Genomic DNA, 16,427 nt, shown 5'->3' with positions numbered 1-16,427 from the left:
CATGAAACATTATGTTCCAAGAGTCCATTGCTAGGAACTTTTCTGTATAAACATGCCCAACACAGAGTTGTGAATAACTGTTTATAGGACAGTGTGTACTGATTTGGAGATGTTACATTAGTGTTTGGGGCTGATGTGCCTGTCCCTGGTTGTTGGGGTTTTGGTTCTAAGCATTTGCAAATTGTACTCAGCAAAGCAGTATGAATAGCAAGCATTGGGATTCTCCATCTTCTAGTTGTGAGCTGATTACAAATTTCATCCCCTGCATCTTGGGGCAGCTGGCAATGATGCATTCAAGTGCTTGATTATATAGCAGAGTTTCTTATTGCTGGAATTTGTATTCTCTGATGAGATTAAAAAACTTGGAATGTAAGTCTGGAATTTGTTTCCTGTCCTGAGGCAGAGCTCAGGTCATTTGCTTAAAGGCATATCCAAGTACCTACAGCCAGTGTCACTGTTCCTGCTGGTGGATTTTCACACCACATTATTTCTAGTAGCTTGTAACAGAACTCCTTGCACTTCATAGTGCGACCTTATCCTCTGCATGCTCCTTTTGTTTCATGGGTATTGTGTACTTTAATGGCGTTTTTTTGCATGATGTCTTGCTCCTGTCTTTAAAACAAGGACATAATATCTTTGTTTTTGAAGTTATCAGATGGTTAATGCACACTTTCATTCTGTGCAACAGGCATGGAGGATGTAGAACTCAGACAAATAAAACAGGTGCAATAGAATCATTAATGAAAGGATTTTTAATTTGAAACAGGAGTTTAGATTTGAGCTGTGACCAGTTTTTCTCATGTTTGTGTTTCAGATAAGCGTGTGTTCATGACTGTGGCTGTGGACATGGTTGTCACTGAGGTGGTGGAGCCAGTCAGGTTCCTGCTGGAGACCGTGGTGCGTGTGTACCCTGCCAACGAACGCTTCTGGTACTTCAGCAGGAAAACCTTCACAGAAACTTTCTATATGAAGCTGAAACAGGTAATGCCTTTGGTTTTTTTAATGTAGAGCATTTGTCTCATGTCACTGACATATCTTCTGAAAAATACCTTTGATTTTTCTCCTGAGAAGCTGAGAGGCCTCAGAAACAAAATGTAAACAATAATTATTCCACTGCTGTGGAATGTTGCAGGTAGATCTTTGATTGGTCTCATGTGAATTATTTCTACTTGATGACCAATCAGAGTCCAGCTGTGTCAGACTCTGGTCAGTCACAGATTTTATTATCATTCTTTTCTAGCCTTCTGATGTCTCCTTTCTCTTTCTTTAGTGTAGTTTTAGTATATAATTTTCTTTTAATATAATATATATCATAAAATAATAAATCAGCTTTCTGAAACATGGAGTCAAGATTCTCATCTCTTCCCTTGTCCTGAGGACCCTCAAACACCACCACAATCTCATATGTCCTAATTTGGCCTTTATAATATGGCACCTGCTCCTTAGCAGCTTGTTTCTTTGAACTGTTTATTTCAGGGATGCTCTAATGCATAAGGATTAAGTAGCATGTGTATGGTTTCAGTGTCATGGTTTAACCCCAACTAGCAAGGCCCACACAACCACTCGCTCACTCCCCCGTGGTGGGATGGAGGAGAGAATCAGCAGAGTAGAAGTGAGAAAACTCGTGGGTTGAGATGGAGACAGTTCAGTAGGGAAAGCAAAAGCCATGTGCTCAAGCAAAGCAAAACAGGGAATTCATTCACCACTTCCCATGGGCGGGCAGGTGCTCAGCCATCCCCTGGGGAAAAGTGTAACATTGGCTTGGGAAGACAGATGCCATCACTCCAAACATCCCCCCTTCTTCCTGCTTACCCTCAGTTTACTTGCCAGGCATGATGCCATATGGTCTGGAGCATCCCTCGGGTCAGTTGGGGTTAGCTGTGCTGGCGGTGTCCCCTCCCAGCTTTCTGTGCACCTCAAGCCCTTTTGCTGGTGGGGTGGCCCTGACTCTGTGTCAGCAGCTGCTGGGCAGGACCTGAAACTCCCTTGTCTTATCAACACCATTTCCAGCAGAAGCCCTAAACAGCCACTCTGTAGGAAATAACTCTAACCCACCACACTTTGTAAACTGAACTGTAATGAGTTGTAAGTCATTGTTTTGTGGGCTTCAACTATTTTGAACCTGCCTATTGAATTGTCTTTAATTCTCTACAATCACTAAAGCAAGTCCACTTGGCTGGTGGAACTGGGCAATGGCTCTGTAATTGTTCATTGTAAAATCCAAGGGCTGACTAATGGAACCAAAGAGCAGGGATTTAATTTTACTGAGCCTAATGGGACTGTTTGAGTTGCCATCTTTTTGCGGAGCATAGCAATAGGTCTGAAAAGACCAAGCTGTGTTGATGTTACATGGGAAAATTGCTGCTGTGTTTAACACTTAGGGAGTAAATAAATCTCAAGCAATGTTGTTTCTATATTTCTTCTAGAGATTAGCATAGCAACTTGGAATTTAAGAAAATCTGAGAAAGCTGACTGTTACATGCAAATAAGAATATCTGCCTTTTGACATTAAAGAAAATACATTTATAAGTATTCTGTTCTCAGCTGTGATACTTATCTCTTATCAGTTCATCTTGCCTTTTAAATCACTTGCAACTGTACCATTTTTAATTGGGTAATATGGAAGCTTTCTTTTTCTCACCCCTTATAATGTGACAAACATACACATTCCTGTCTTCCCTGAAGAAACACGTGCATTTCTTCCTGCTGCAAAATTCAGAGTCTGTTGTGCAGATTTTTGAAAAAGGAATATTTTTAGTCCTAGTGATCCTTCTGCAAGATGAGGTCCTGATTGTGTTTGCCAGGATCTCTTTGGGTGACTTGTATCAAGTGTTTTTTCACCAATTCTCAGTTGTATTGCAGTAACTGCTCCTGCCAACACCTTTGAAAGATCCTGTACCTCAGGGCACTGTTACTCCTTGGGAAATAACTCTGCAGATGGCAGTGGGATCAGCCATTTGGGAACTTCTTGGGAAGGCAGTTGAGCATTAAGTAGATGGTATAAAAATCATAACCCTTCTGAGGAAGGATTCAGGCACAGTTAGTAGTCTGAACTGAGATGGGTAAGATGTGTGCTCAGGTATAAAGAATGCTAAAAGCTGACAGAAATGCAGGTTAATGTGTCGTTTAGGATTGTTCTTTCTAGCTGTCTTATTGTTTTGCTCATGCACAGTTTTGTTGTTGGAACATGGTCCTTGTAATGGTGAGTTTGTGCCTCAGAGAAAACCAATAGTCAAATTTTTTACATTTTATACAGGTGGGTCTTGCACTTAACCAGAACATGTGCAAGGAGCTGAAGATTTGTAATAATTTTAACATACAGCAAAACCCACAGTATCTCATGCCTTACTCTCTCAAAAATAAAAGCTATAGATACCCATGCTTAATAACATAAGTGCTATCAATACTTGATTGATTTAACCAAGTACTTTGTAATTACTCAATAATGGTGTTATGTGAGAATAAAACAGGGATAACAGCTCTAATGTTACCCTACTTAATTTTTAGAGTTCAGGCTATTTATGCCTATACCCCAAAACTCATTAAGCTGACTTGATGAGAGATTCAGTCACCAAACTGGCTGATAATTGGAGGCTCTGCTTTAAGGGAAGTGGGTCTCAATTATTAATCTAAAATAAATGAGGAAAGGTTTCTCACTATAAAATAACTTACACTGTGTCAATAAAACAGTCCCTATTTAAGCTGCTCATTTGCATCATTTCACCAGGTGGTTGAAATTGGAAGTGTTGGTCAGTAGTTGGTGTATATCTCCAGTGCAGATACTGTGGAGCCTTTAAACTTTATCATATTTGTTTTCCAACCAAGTTTAAGGTACTCTAACTGAAAAATAACTGTGTTATTTTTCATGGATGATTTGATGATTTTAGTATGTTCCAATAATTTCCTTATTTTAATGGATTAGACAAGATGCACAAAGAAAAAAAAGCACAGCATTTTGGGCTGCTTCATTTAATACCATCATTAGTTTACAATTATATACAATTCTCTAAAAATGTAGTCATCACAGCATGTCACTGAAAAATAACTGTGTTCATAACTGTAATTCAAAGGAAAACCATATCTTCTTTTTATTTTTAAACTTGCAACTGCTTAAACTATAGTTAACTGGCTTCTTTTTCATAAGAAAGTCATAGAACTGTGGGATGGTGTAGGTTCACAGGGACCTTCAAGATTATCTAGTTCCAGACCCCCTGCCATGGGGCTCCATTACATTTCTCATTGGAAGGAGTGTATTTTAAATTGTATTCTGCTGAAGAAAGATACATTTTCCTGGTTTTTAGTGAGTGAAGGACTAAAAAGAGATTTTCACAATTTAAAGCCTTTCTGAAGGGTGAGGTTTTTCTGCATTCTCTTCTTTACCTACAAAAAAACTTTACTTTTACCTACAAAAAACATTACTTTTCCCCCCCTCAGGCATTCAGTTCCTGTTTCACTTATTCCAATGTCTTTCCTCTTTGTTCTCTTCTCTTTTCTTTAGCTGAGATTTCTCTTTGACTTAATCTCATTATAGCTGTTTAAATTGACGCGTTTTTTTAATCATTGTTCTGAACAATACTGAAAATGGTTGTTAAGAGGCAACTTTGGAAATAGTGCAGTTTTATTTATATTTTCTACCTGTAAAACTGAGAGAAACAGAACTGTCAGATACTGCCATCTGTTTTTGCCGAGGCAAGAAATCTGAAGCAGTCCTGACCGAACTATTGTATAGCCTTATTTTTCAACCTAATACATACCCGTATTTTCATTTAGTCTGAAGGAAAAAGCCACACAAGTGCTGGAGATGCAATTTATGAAGTTGTCAGCCTGCAAAGAGAATCTGCCAGAGAGGAAGAATTAGTCACCCCAACAAGTGGAGGAGGGCCTATGTCATCCCAGGAGGATGAGGCAGAAGAAGGTAAGGATAAATGAGCACTTAGTTTCCATGCATAGTCTACTATTATATTTCTGCTGTTAATTTACTCGATTAATTCTTAATACAACTGCTTTGGATAAAAAGATCACCACTATCTTTCTGTTAGGAGTAATAGTATTTTTGCCAAGCCATTGTTTGGATGTCTTCTAATAGCAGCAGCAGATGATGTGTGTCCATCTTTGTGTGCTTCCAAATGCGTTGCTGAGGCGCCTATGCTCTGCCAGCAAGTTAGAAAATGCTTTTCAAAGGTGTTTTCTTCTGGTCAGAAGTCATTTGCCTTGAATGTGATGTGCTACTGAAGAGAATAGCATGGAATTAGACTTGAAATGACAAGTTCTAAATGCCTGTTTTTAAAGAAAAACAAAAAAAATTCCCAGGCTCACATGGGGAATTTCCTCATCCCCTAACTGCTTAACATGTGATTTAGTTTCCCTCACTTATATCTAGGGTTTATTAAAATATCTCCTGGTTCAGTTGGAGATTGCTGCAGTTCATGGACCCAGTGTATTTGCCTGCCCCTTCCAAAGTGTATTTCCCACTGTTGGAAAGCTTGGGGTTTTTTTCCCTCTTGGTGGGTGGAATTTTTTGTTTTGTTGTTTGTTTGCTGGCCCTTGGCCTACTGTTGTCTCTTTGTGCTCTGAGGGTTAGCCCATAGCATTCAGAATAGGCTTTCCCTGTGCCATTTTTGATCTGAATGTCTGATCTACCAGGAATTGTGATTGTTTTACCAAGTTATTCTTCAGATCTCTGCCACTCTTCTGTCAGTACTGTAAAAAGTCTTACTCACTACTGTGGAAAAATTCTTCCTTGATTCTTAGTTATTGGTAAGTGTTGGATTTTAGCTTGTGCAATATGAGTCGGAACCCTGGGATTAACAGAGGCTGGAGCAGGCAGGCGTGGTTATTCTCGCAAGCTAAACCCTTCTACATATCCCAGGTGACACCAAGCTTGCAAAACCCCCACAGTCAGGTGCTCTTGGATCTGATTCCTGACAGGGAGGGGAATGGGCACAGATCAGCAATGTCAGTCCCCCCTTTGTATCAGGTGCTACTTCTGAATAGTACAAATGCTGTTTTCTCCAAAGGATTTCTTCTGTTTCATTGGTGTTTGGTATTGCTTTGCTGTTCACAGCAAGAATTAGTTCAGATTTGGCTTTTGGAACTTGTGGATCAGTGTAGTGTAATTCAGCTGTTGGTGTTGTTTTCCTTGCTGGATGTGAGTTGTGGAGCCAAATTGATCTTAAACTTGTTTGATAGGGTAGAGTTTAAATAATTAAATATTTTTTTCCAATATGGCAGTTATTGGGAAGGATGCAGCTGTTCCAGAATGTGGTGAATGCAGCACAATTAGGAATAACATGGATACTGTCCTCTTGGTATTATTACAGAGTGGCTTTATCTTATTGCAGAGAACAAGTATTCCACTGGAGTATGAACCTAAGTTAACTTTGGTTTAGTTCTCTAATGCTAGTTTCCATATTTTAAATGTAGATTACTTCCTAAGAGAAGACATTAAAAATATGATGTGCCTCTGTTCTCATGGAAACCACATTTAGAGTTCTGTGCTGAGAAGTTCTTTATCCTGGAGGATATGCAGGTTCAATGAGTCATTTGCAGTTTTTCTAAATAAATCTCTTCATTCTTTTTTTTTTCTTTTTTCTTTTCAGGGTACTAATTATGATGATGGAAAAAAACCCCTTGAGTTTACAATGTCTTGTCTTGGCCTTGGAAGAAGGCTTTCTCTTTTTTAATCTTAAGTGTGATAGCTACCTGGCTATATACATTCTTTTTCCTTTTCTCCTTTTTTAATTTTTTCTTTTTTTGCTTTTTCCTTTTATGCCCACAGAATATTCTTTAATTGATTTCAAAAGCACTATACATTGCATTTTTCCTGTATAAGAATGCACTATTTGATTCCTGTGTACTCTGCATGCACACAGCTCACTGGGATGTCTTGTGCCATGAGTATATGAATAAAGATGGTCATAAAAAAGAAGGCATTTTCCAATATTCTTTTCTTTTTGTTTTAATGAAAGGCCAGACGTGGTACCTGCCAATAATGATTTTAAATAATCTCTATACTAAAGTTAGGCCTAATGTCTTTTAACAAGTGCTTGTAGAAAATGAAGCTCATACACTCTCTAAATAGCATTCTTAGCTATTGATATTTTTCTCATTTTAGCTTGATTTTTCATGTGACCAGCTATATAAAAAATTAAGACCTTTGCTGAGATTGTGCAATTGTTACCTAGAGATATTTCAGGTCAACCTCACTTTTGTTTTTAAATTACTAATATTGTAATAGATATTTCTGGCAATCCAATCATTTATGGTCCCTTGCTTTGGAGGTGATAATTTAAAAAATAATTTTAATAATCTCTTGTTAAAGCCTAAGATGTAAAGCACAGTCCTTAATAAGAAGCCTTCTATTAAATTCTAAATGTAATTTTAAAAATATAAAATGGGATAATAAGGAAGTTTTTATCCTTTCTGTAAAGGTTTCAAATACAGTGGATTTAAGTATCAACTTTTATTAATACGCAGAAAAGTTAACCTTAAGTAGAACCTTGTAAGCAGGTGCAGAGCACAGTTGGTTGAACTCCTTTTTCTCCTTTCTGGAGAATTAAGGAAGGTGAGAGCATGCCCAGAACTGATGGTGTGGATATTGCACTATTGGAAAAAGCAAAGCTCAGAAAGCATTTTATTGTAGCATTGTTCTGCAGAGGATGAAGTGGCTGCACTTGTGAGCTTAAGGGTTGGGGGAAATAGCTTTCCAGCAGAAGCACTTAAAGGAAGATGTAGTCCCAGAAATAAATAACAAAGGGAGAAAGGAATGAATAGGTTGGCTGCTTTTAGCAGCAGTGCTTGCTTAGACCGTGTGTGAAATGATGACCTTCCTTTTGGTCTAATATTTGAATTATTCGATTTTTTTTTTTAATGAAACTTGACATTTCAGGAGAACACTAGATAACTCCATTTGAGTTTCTTCTGGAGTCAGGATGAAGTTGGAAGGTTAAGAATGACTGTAAGAAGGAGAAGTTCTGTTCAAAACCAGAAAATACTCTTCAAGCTGATTATTACTGAGTTGAAGCTACTTTTGCTGAAGCTTTCTGTGGTCCCTGGTGTCTGGTTAGGAGCTCTTGTTCCCATCTGTGAGTTGGCTGCAGAGTGAGCACTGAATGTTTAGGAGATATCCTGAAACAGGTAAAAGATGACTTACCTGCCAGAAAGCTTCTAAACATGAGCTATGGGGTGCTTGTGGAACACTCTAAAATGACTTCCAGAAACACAGAACTGTTTCCATTTGTGTTTTGTTTGCCAAGGGAAAAAATAAAAGGCTGAAGAAAATAAAACTTTCATCTTCCTATTCCTGTTAGCTGTCTGAACACTAAGAACAAAAAGAGATAGACAATAGAAAAATGAACTTCAGGGGTGTGGAAGTTCAGTGTGGAGATGGTAGGATTTGACATTGAAAATAGACATGAAAGAACAAGGGACCATGAAAGTTTCAGAAAAGCTCTGGGGGTGTTCTGCTGGTCCCACAAAAAGGTGTGTACAGGAGGGGAGAGGTGGACAATACTGAATGATCAGAAATGATCAGCCAGGGGAAGTCAAGAAGTGTGTCAGGTGTTGTGGGAGGGTAGAGGCTTTTTCAGTACTCAGGAAGGCAAAGGAGTAGAGGAGGTGATGTTTTAGGAGTGAATAGAACTACTGAGTATTTAGTGATAAAATAGGGGTTATGATGTGAACAAATGAGGGTGATTGTGTGAGAAAAATTACATGACTAGTGTTGAAATAGTCAACTCTGCATTTTAATCCAAATTAAAAATAGCTTTGTGTACTTCACAGGAACTGTTTGTTATATTAATCCAATGCAGAACAAAGTTGGGTCTTAAAGAAGATCAGTTAAATCTGTCTTGGAGTCTTTTTGTCATCTCCATAAAAATGAACTAATATGTCACAAATCCTAAATTCATGAGGCCATTTGGCCAGTAGCTATCTCCAGACAAGGACCCTTTCTGTAGTTCCACAAGGGAAGAGTTTTAAAATGCAGACACTACTAAGAATAGAGAATGAAAGGAAAATATTCCTAACAAGCCTGATGTCATTTTATGGACTCTGTCTGTAAAATAATCCAAAATGGATTATTTTTACACCTTACAAGTTCAAAAATCATAAAATAAATGCACTCAATTGACTTCTGGAGCTGTTATTGTGCTGCTAGGAGGAATGTGATCATGTGATACTTTCCTAAATTAATATACAAATACTGAGTGTGGAGGACTTATTTTTAATATGGTTGCAGTTGATAGTTACAGTTGTATTTAGGTTTGTTCATGCAAGTATGGTCTTTGTGTTACAAGGTGAGTACTTGAAATGTTTTGAACTTGAAGCACTTCTGTGGGTTGCAGAGGTATTTAATGTATTTGCAAGGTTATCAATTAAAAGGAAAACTGGTGATTTTTAAGGTTTTTTTTTCTGTTCCAGGAAGTGGGACTCACCCAAGGAGTGTGATTTACTCTGAGCTCTTTTATTCCTCTTTTCTTCCCCAGTGTCCACTCAACATCCTGCACAGTGTGTGTGGGAACACTGTGGGTAGGGATGTTTTCTTTGATAAAATCTGTTCCTCACACTTCCTTTGTGAGGTTCAAGGCAATAGATAATTCCCTAATTCTGGCCTGTGGTTCATGAATGCTCCAGAAAATTCTGGTGATGCCTTTGGGTTTTTTTTGCAGAATGATAGTAAAGGATATTTTCTAATAAAGGTAGTTTTTAGCTTTGAGAGATCATAGTGAATTCTGTTTCTTGGATCTCAGGCTTTTTGATTTTTTATGACTTTCATAAAATCTGTTCAGATTGTGGTACAAAATAGACACAAAATGAGCATAAATTGGTGTTTTCATCTTGTCTGGAAGCAATAGCAGATTATTTTGAATAATTTGGATGCTTTATTTATTAGTGGTTGTCTTTCCTTGTCTGTCTGTAATCAGTTTGAAAAAGGATTTGCAATCCTGCTGGCTTATTAGGAATTCAAACTTGGTATTGCTAAAGGATCTTCTCAAGTTTTTCAGTCATCGGTTTTGGGTGGCCTCAAGCTGCCACTGCTTAGATAATTGCACAATATCATGTAATTAAAAAATTAAGCACTTTTGTATAAAGATTAGTAAAAAGGCTGGTTTTAACCAACAGTTTCCCTACCCTCAGTGTGATATGCCTTTTTTTAGTATTGATCATTAGCTTTCTGGTATTTTTTGAGTGTAAGTGATGTCTCATCTAAGTGCCTGGCATGCTGCCTTAAATGCCAGGCAACACATAACTTCTGAGTGTTTCTAACACTGATATATCTTTTTTCTCATTGATTATATCAAAGATGGAAGTAGATTCTAATCTACAAATTGATAAATTACTAATGCATTGCCCTAGAGTTGTGACTACACCTCCAGTTTAATTTCCTTGCCTGTTCTCTGAGATGTCAGGGATCAGACAGTACATGTGGAACATGTTTGTGTTTACCAGACTACCTCCACTGTGCAGCATTTAGTTGGCTTTGTCATCTGTGTGGGAGCAAAACTACTGAACTGAAGCAATAATTCTTCTGCACTTTCTTTTATTCAGCTTTAAGCATTTGTACATCAAATTTAGAGATGTCACAGTGGCTCAATTTTATGTGCAATACATGAGGGGAGGATCATCTCTTGGATGCCCAGTTAAGGTTTATTTTTGGGACATATAAAAATAATTGCCATTTCATATGACAGTGATGCAGGGCCTGTGTTGAAAGTATATGACATAGAACAAAGTGTTTTAAAGGTAGGGCATATCAGATATATATGAGGATGTAAGATAGGGCTTAAAATGCAGAATTTGTTGTGTTAAAAAGAAAAAGGTCATTTTGGCTGTCCATTGCACACAACCAACAGGACAGTTGGTTGTATTTTGGGAGACTTTTGCACAGTCCTTAACATGTGAAAACAGTGCATTGTGGTGTGCAGTGAGGGAAAGGTAGAGGTCATCCAGCTGCATGCTGTGCCACCCTCTCTGTGTTTATCAAATACAGGGTTTGGGATTCAGATTTTGTGTTGCATAAAGAAGCAATTAAATCTGCAGCCTTTTGAAAGGTAATCGAAGTTTTGTGATTTGTCAGCATTAGGTTTCATTTGAATGATTCTAAGTGAAAAAATGTGTATCATATAACTCATAAAAAGGAATGAAAATCGAAATACTGGGTTTTTCTATTACTGGTTTGCTTTTAGTGAAAAATTGTTACCTTTATTTTTTGGTTCTGCTCTCTTTACATGAACTTCAGTAGTTGCCAAATTAATTTTTCAAGTTAGTTATGTAACTAAGGTAAGCAGAAAATTCATGTGAGCAGAATTCAATGCAAGTTCAGATTCATTAAAACTGTATTTTTTTGCTCTTGATTATTTCTCTTCCCTCTAAATAAGAGAATATACTGAGGATTATAATTTCATAAATCAGTTATTTGGAAGGCATTTGGAAATCATTCTATGTTCATCAGAATATTTTGTAATGCTAAAAGTTGGATGTTTCTAAAAATCTGCCTTATTTAATACAACAATGACTTTCGTGACTTAAACTTTGTTTCACTCTCATCCTCCCTGGCAGAACTACTGTTCACACTCCATAATTCCCTGTTACCTTATAAATGAAAATTTGCTCTTTTTGTGGCCTTTCTCACGATGCTTTTATCTTGTATGTATGGAAAGGTTCCATGTCAGTAACACTGTGTCTTGTGCTCTGATAATATGCTGCCAACTTCAGCTCCTCCTTCAGGTTTGTTCTTCTCTTACATAAAAATCAAACTGTTCATATTTGAATTATTCCAATTCTGTTCCCACCTATCTTAAAGACCTGACTTCCTTCTCCTTCAGACTGCTCCAGCTATATTATTTTTCAGTTCCACCTACTCTTTTTGTTTCACATGTAACAGCTTCTAAATTAAAACACATTAAATATCCTTTTTTCTCTTTCACATCAGTGCTCAAATCTCACCTGTTCATTTTTTAATCTGCTTTATTTGTGCTTTCCCCACACATTTTATGAGGTACTTCGCTTATTTACTTCTATGTTAAGTGTCTCCACAACAACTCTGTAGTTTTCCTCCTTGTTTCTGTTTTTGTTAACTGAAAAAGGAGTTTGACTTTTGAAGTATTGTCATGTTTTAGATGAACTACTAGAATTTCCTGAAGAAGAACTTGAACAACTCAGAAAAGCTGCTCTTACAGTTATATAATTGGTGTAAAATATGGATGAGGGGAGTATTGTTTAAAGCAAAATTTTGAAGTGTGATGCAAAAAAATGGCCTACTGAAAAAAACAAGCATCCTAAACCAACCAAACTAAAAAACCCTTTCACTGTAAAACTGGGAAGATGAAAAATGAAATTCAAGCACATTGAATACCTCAGTTTTTGTTGGTGTGAGTCCTTGACCAGAATTTATTTCTGAAAGCCAAAAAACAAATTTGATTCTGTAAATCCCTGAAGGGAGAGAGGAATTTCTTTGCTGACTTTTCTCTGAGTTGGTTTCCTAAAGTATTTTTACAGTCTTTGCCTACTCTCTGAGCATGACCTCTGTTTGATAGCCTGGACTATCAAAATAAGAGATGAGAAGCAGGCCAAGATTTTGTGTTCCTCTATGTATGTTTTTGTCCTGTGGGGTATTTGCTTAGCTAGTTAGTGTGTAATTCTTCTGGTTTGAACACTGGATGCCCCAGTATTTTGTTTGAACATCTCTTATCAAGAAAAAATAGAGACTGGGGCAGAAAGTGGGAAATGAGCAGAAGTGTGGACAATTTGTCCTTTGAGGAAATAAGCAGAGTGTCCTAGAGAAGAAACAATACAGGTTAACGTTTTGGGTTTTTTGTTGTTTGTTTGGCTGGTTGGTTTTGTTTTTTTTTTTTTTTTGTGAGATGCGCTAAAATTGTTTAGGAGGGAAAAGAAAGTAAATGGCATAAATTGCAGGGTTAGAAAAAATTAGGCTTGAGCTGAGTCAAAAAAGCAGTAAAATCCTTGGAATGAACTGACAAAATTATGTATATCCATAGACTGCCAATCTTCTTTTCTGTGAGGGTTCCATCATGTGTAACAGTGGCTTGGGAAGATGAATGGCATCACCTCAAAGTTTTCTTCCTGCTCTGCAGGCTGAGCATGATGCCCTGTGGTTTGGAGCATCTCTTGGGTCAGCTGGGGTCATCTGCTCCAGCTGTGTCCCCTCCCAAATTCCTGTGCACCCCCACCCTTTTGGTGCTCCCAGCCAAACCCAGCACACCTCTCACTCAGATCCTGGAGAGACCTGATTTAACCAGAGCTTGGAGTGGATCAGACCAGCTGATCTCCAGAGATCTCTTCCAGCCCAGAGTATTATTCCATGCTGATTCCATACGGAGCAGTGCTTGCTGTGGGAGTGTGATGCTTCAGGCTTGCTTTAAAAAGGCTCTAAATTCAGGGAATTGATTCATGAGGCATGACCTTTTGGTGAGTTTTGTGAATCATGATGCAATTCAAAGCAAAACAGAAAACCTTTGAGACTTACTGTTCCCTGGGGTTGGACTTAAAGCTTCTTTATGTGCACACATTCACAACCCCAAGGTTTGCTCCCTTGAGATGTCTTCCATTTTCCACCTGCTCTGACAAAGTTTTATTGCCCAGCTGATGGCTCTGAGAGGTCAGGGTAAATACAGAAGGAAGGAGAAATACACAGAACGTTTAGAAAAAAGGCATCTGTGCTATCCCAGCAGAGTAAGGGTGGATTAAATTATGCTTTGACAAATTCTGCTGCCTTATAGATGCTATGGAACATGGAAAAAAATCATGTAGAAATACTCAGAGAAAAACATCTAAATATCCCTCCCATCACATCTTTTATTTCTTATCTTATACCTTAATGCTCTAAGAGGTTAGAATATGTAAATATTCTTTAGAATGGAAACAAAGTAGAGGTTTTTAAGGCTGTTTATTCTCTTCTCTTTGCCCTGTTCTATTTTGAAGTTTGACATTAGCGTCTTTTGAAAGCGAGCATATGGCATTTCTAATTAAGGCCTGAGATTTTCTGACTTATAACTGAATAATACATTTCAAACACTGCCAAGCCTTCCAGATGAAAGACTTTTCTAGCTGAAGCACTGGAGTGTATGTGCTGTGTAACACAGGTCTCCTTTAGAATTTGGAAGCATTTTCCTGGGAATACCAACTCAGTGAGAAATCCAGGGGTTTGTTTCTGTAGGCTGATGTCAGTGTTCCTTGGCAAGCTCAGGTTTGGATCCAGTAAGAGCTACTGTGCTTTGTTGCTCTCAGGATTCAGTGGAGCTGCATTTTGAAATGATTTGGTCTGCTGGGGGATTTTAGTCATCTTTATCAGATTCCGGGCTGCAGGGTTTGTTTGTGTGTATTTTCAATGTTAACTCTTGTAGAGATATGCTGGGGTTATTCAGTCTCTCCAAAGAAAGTCTAATATCTTCCTTTCAGCGTTGGGTGCCAAATTTTCTTCCTTTGCTTGGAATGCATAAAACCTTTCTGAAATTGTGGTTTGTAGTAAATTCCTGGTGTGAGCTGGGTTTCTTGAGGTTCTTAATACTTACCAGTATCATTAACATGTACTTTGTGTCTCTGAATGGCAAATGGGCTCATCTCAGAGGTTTCCTCAATTTTTTTTTTCTTCCTTCCATGGGAAGTTGAAGGTTACATTTATTGTTCATCCCTCTGACATAGTTGTGCAATTCAAGAGTGGAGAGAATTAAATAGAATGCATTTGGTTCCCTGTTTTTGTTAGTTATTGCCATGTCTGTGTGGTAAGTGAGGAAATTGGCCTTTGCACTGTTTTTGGTAATTTTAAGGGGGAAGCTGAGTCTTCAAATACATTTTTTCCCTCAGGACACAATTGATTCCTTTGGTTACTGGGAAACCTGTCATTGTGATAGAAAATTTTAATTAAAATTTTAAAATTGGGGATTTTAGATCGTATTTCCATCTTTAGGTCTAGTGAATGTGTGCAAAAGATTGGGTAACCTTAAAAATAAATTTTTTTGTAGATTTGTGATGCAGGTGGGTAGTTATTTTGATTAGATTATTTTTAGTTGTAATGAGGAAATATTTGAATGGAGGTTGGGCTGGTATTTGGGAACTGTAAAGCTGTACAAACAGGTTCCAAGCTGAAGCCTTTCACTAGTGTAGTGTTCATTTTGAAACACAGAGTTTTCTGATATGCTTCTCTCAGGGCAACATTTTTTACTGTTAACTGTCCTTGAAATACAGTATATGCTTTGTCCTCACAGCTCACTGTCAAATTCAAGCGCTGATATTTTATTAATGACTTGTATTTGACAACTGCTAAGAATATAAATTAGAAATCTGTAATTGAAGTGAAAATGATCAAGGTGAAGAGTTAACAGGGTAATTGCACAAATACTGAAGATCCTCTACCTTGAACTATGTTGTCGACATAAAGCTGGAGTTGAAGTGTTTAATGCACATGAGGGAATTCAGGGTATTAGATCAGCAACAAGATGTGACAGAGCTGTGTGGAAGAGAATATTGAAGGGATTTGGGGGACAGATGTAGCTTTGGTTCTTCTTTTTTTTGTTGCATTTGAACTTGTGGAGAGAGTTCAGATCATAGGAAGGAGCAGTCTTGGAGCTCTCTAACATCAAACTGCCCATGGCTTCAGCTTCCTGTGAAGATGACTGGTTCCCAGAGGACCTGTGGTTGCCCCATCCCTGGAAATGTTCTAGGCCAGCCTGGACAGAGTTTGGAGCAACCTGGGCTGGTGGAAGGTGTCCCTGTCCATGGCAGGAGGTTGGAACTGGATGAGCTTTAAGGACCCTTGCAAAGCAAACTCTTCTGGGATTCTGTGATGATGATAAGAGGGCTGTTCCTGTGTCTCTCTTTGTGTTTCCTGCTAAAGACACTGAAAGCTGGATCCTCTCAGCATCTGGTGTTGGAGTTGCACTTGTTTAATTATTAGTATTTTATTGAGATAAAACTGGATAAAAGTCAAATACCTGCAAGACCATATTTGCATGAGGATTTGCCATATGGAGTTAGACTGTCCAGCTTACTGTGGGACACTTGGTTTGGATGGTTTTTTGAGCATGTTATTCCAGGCCCATATGATCCCTTCTGGGTTTGGGTGTTAGTCATATAATGGCATATATCCTTCTCTAAGTGTTTGATTCTTATTTATGAGCTTTCATTTGAAGCAATCCTCTCTGCTCCATGCACTATGGCCTTTCATGTCACAGTCTTGGTTTTTTTCTGCTCATCCATGAGCTTACTTCAGTAAAAAAAGATGATTTTGTGGCTCAGAGGAGGCTTCCTGAGCTCAGGGTACCTCAGGACAGCTAAAGGGATGTGATGTAACAAAGTAGCATTATCTACTATGCTTTAACAGAGACTTCTCTTTTTGTGAAGTCTGGAGTGGATGTGACTTGTAGGTAACACTGTCAAATTTCATTTAATGGAGAGTTGACAGCCTTGAA

General features: G+C 38.0%; 1 protein-coding gene across 3 annotated transcripts in view; it reads left to right on the top strand.

The window, feature by feature from the left end:
- RABGAP1L (RAB GTPase activating protein 1 like) overlaps positions 1–16,427 on the top strand; it is a 229,205-nt gene that overhangs the window by 31,209 nt on the left and 181,569 nt on the right. For all 3 annotated transcript variants that reach the window (XM_058030211.1, XM_058030210.1, XM_058030212.1), the window contains 2 exons: positions 815–981; positions 4,771–4,915. In XM_058030211.1, coding sequence (XP_057886194.1) covers positions 815–981; positions 4,771–4,915 — 312 coding nt within the window. The remainder of the gene's footprint in view (positions 1–814; positions 982–4,770; positions 4,916–16,427) is intronic.

The sequence above is a fragment of the Melospiza georgiana genome, chromosome 9 (assembly GCF_028018845.1).
Source record: "Melospiza georgiana isolate bMelGeo1 chromosome 9, bMelGeo1.pri, whole genome shotgun sequence".
Classification (NCBI taxonomy): domain Eukaryota; kingdom Metazoa; phylum Chordata; class Aves; order Passeriformes; family Passerellidae; genus Melospiza; species Melospiza georgiana.
Note: the sequence above shows the minus strand (reverse complement) of the source record. Positions and strands in the feature narration are given on the sequence as shown.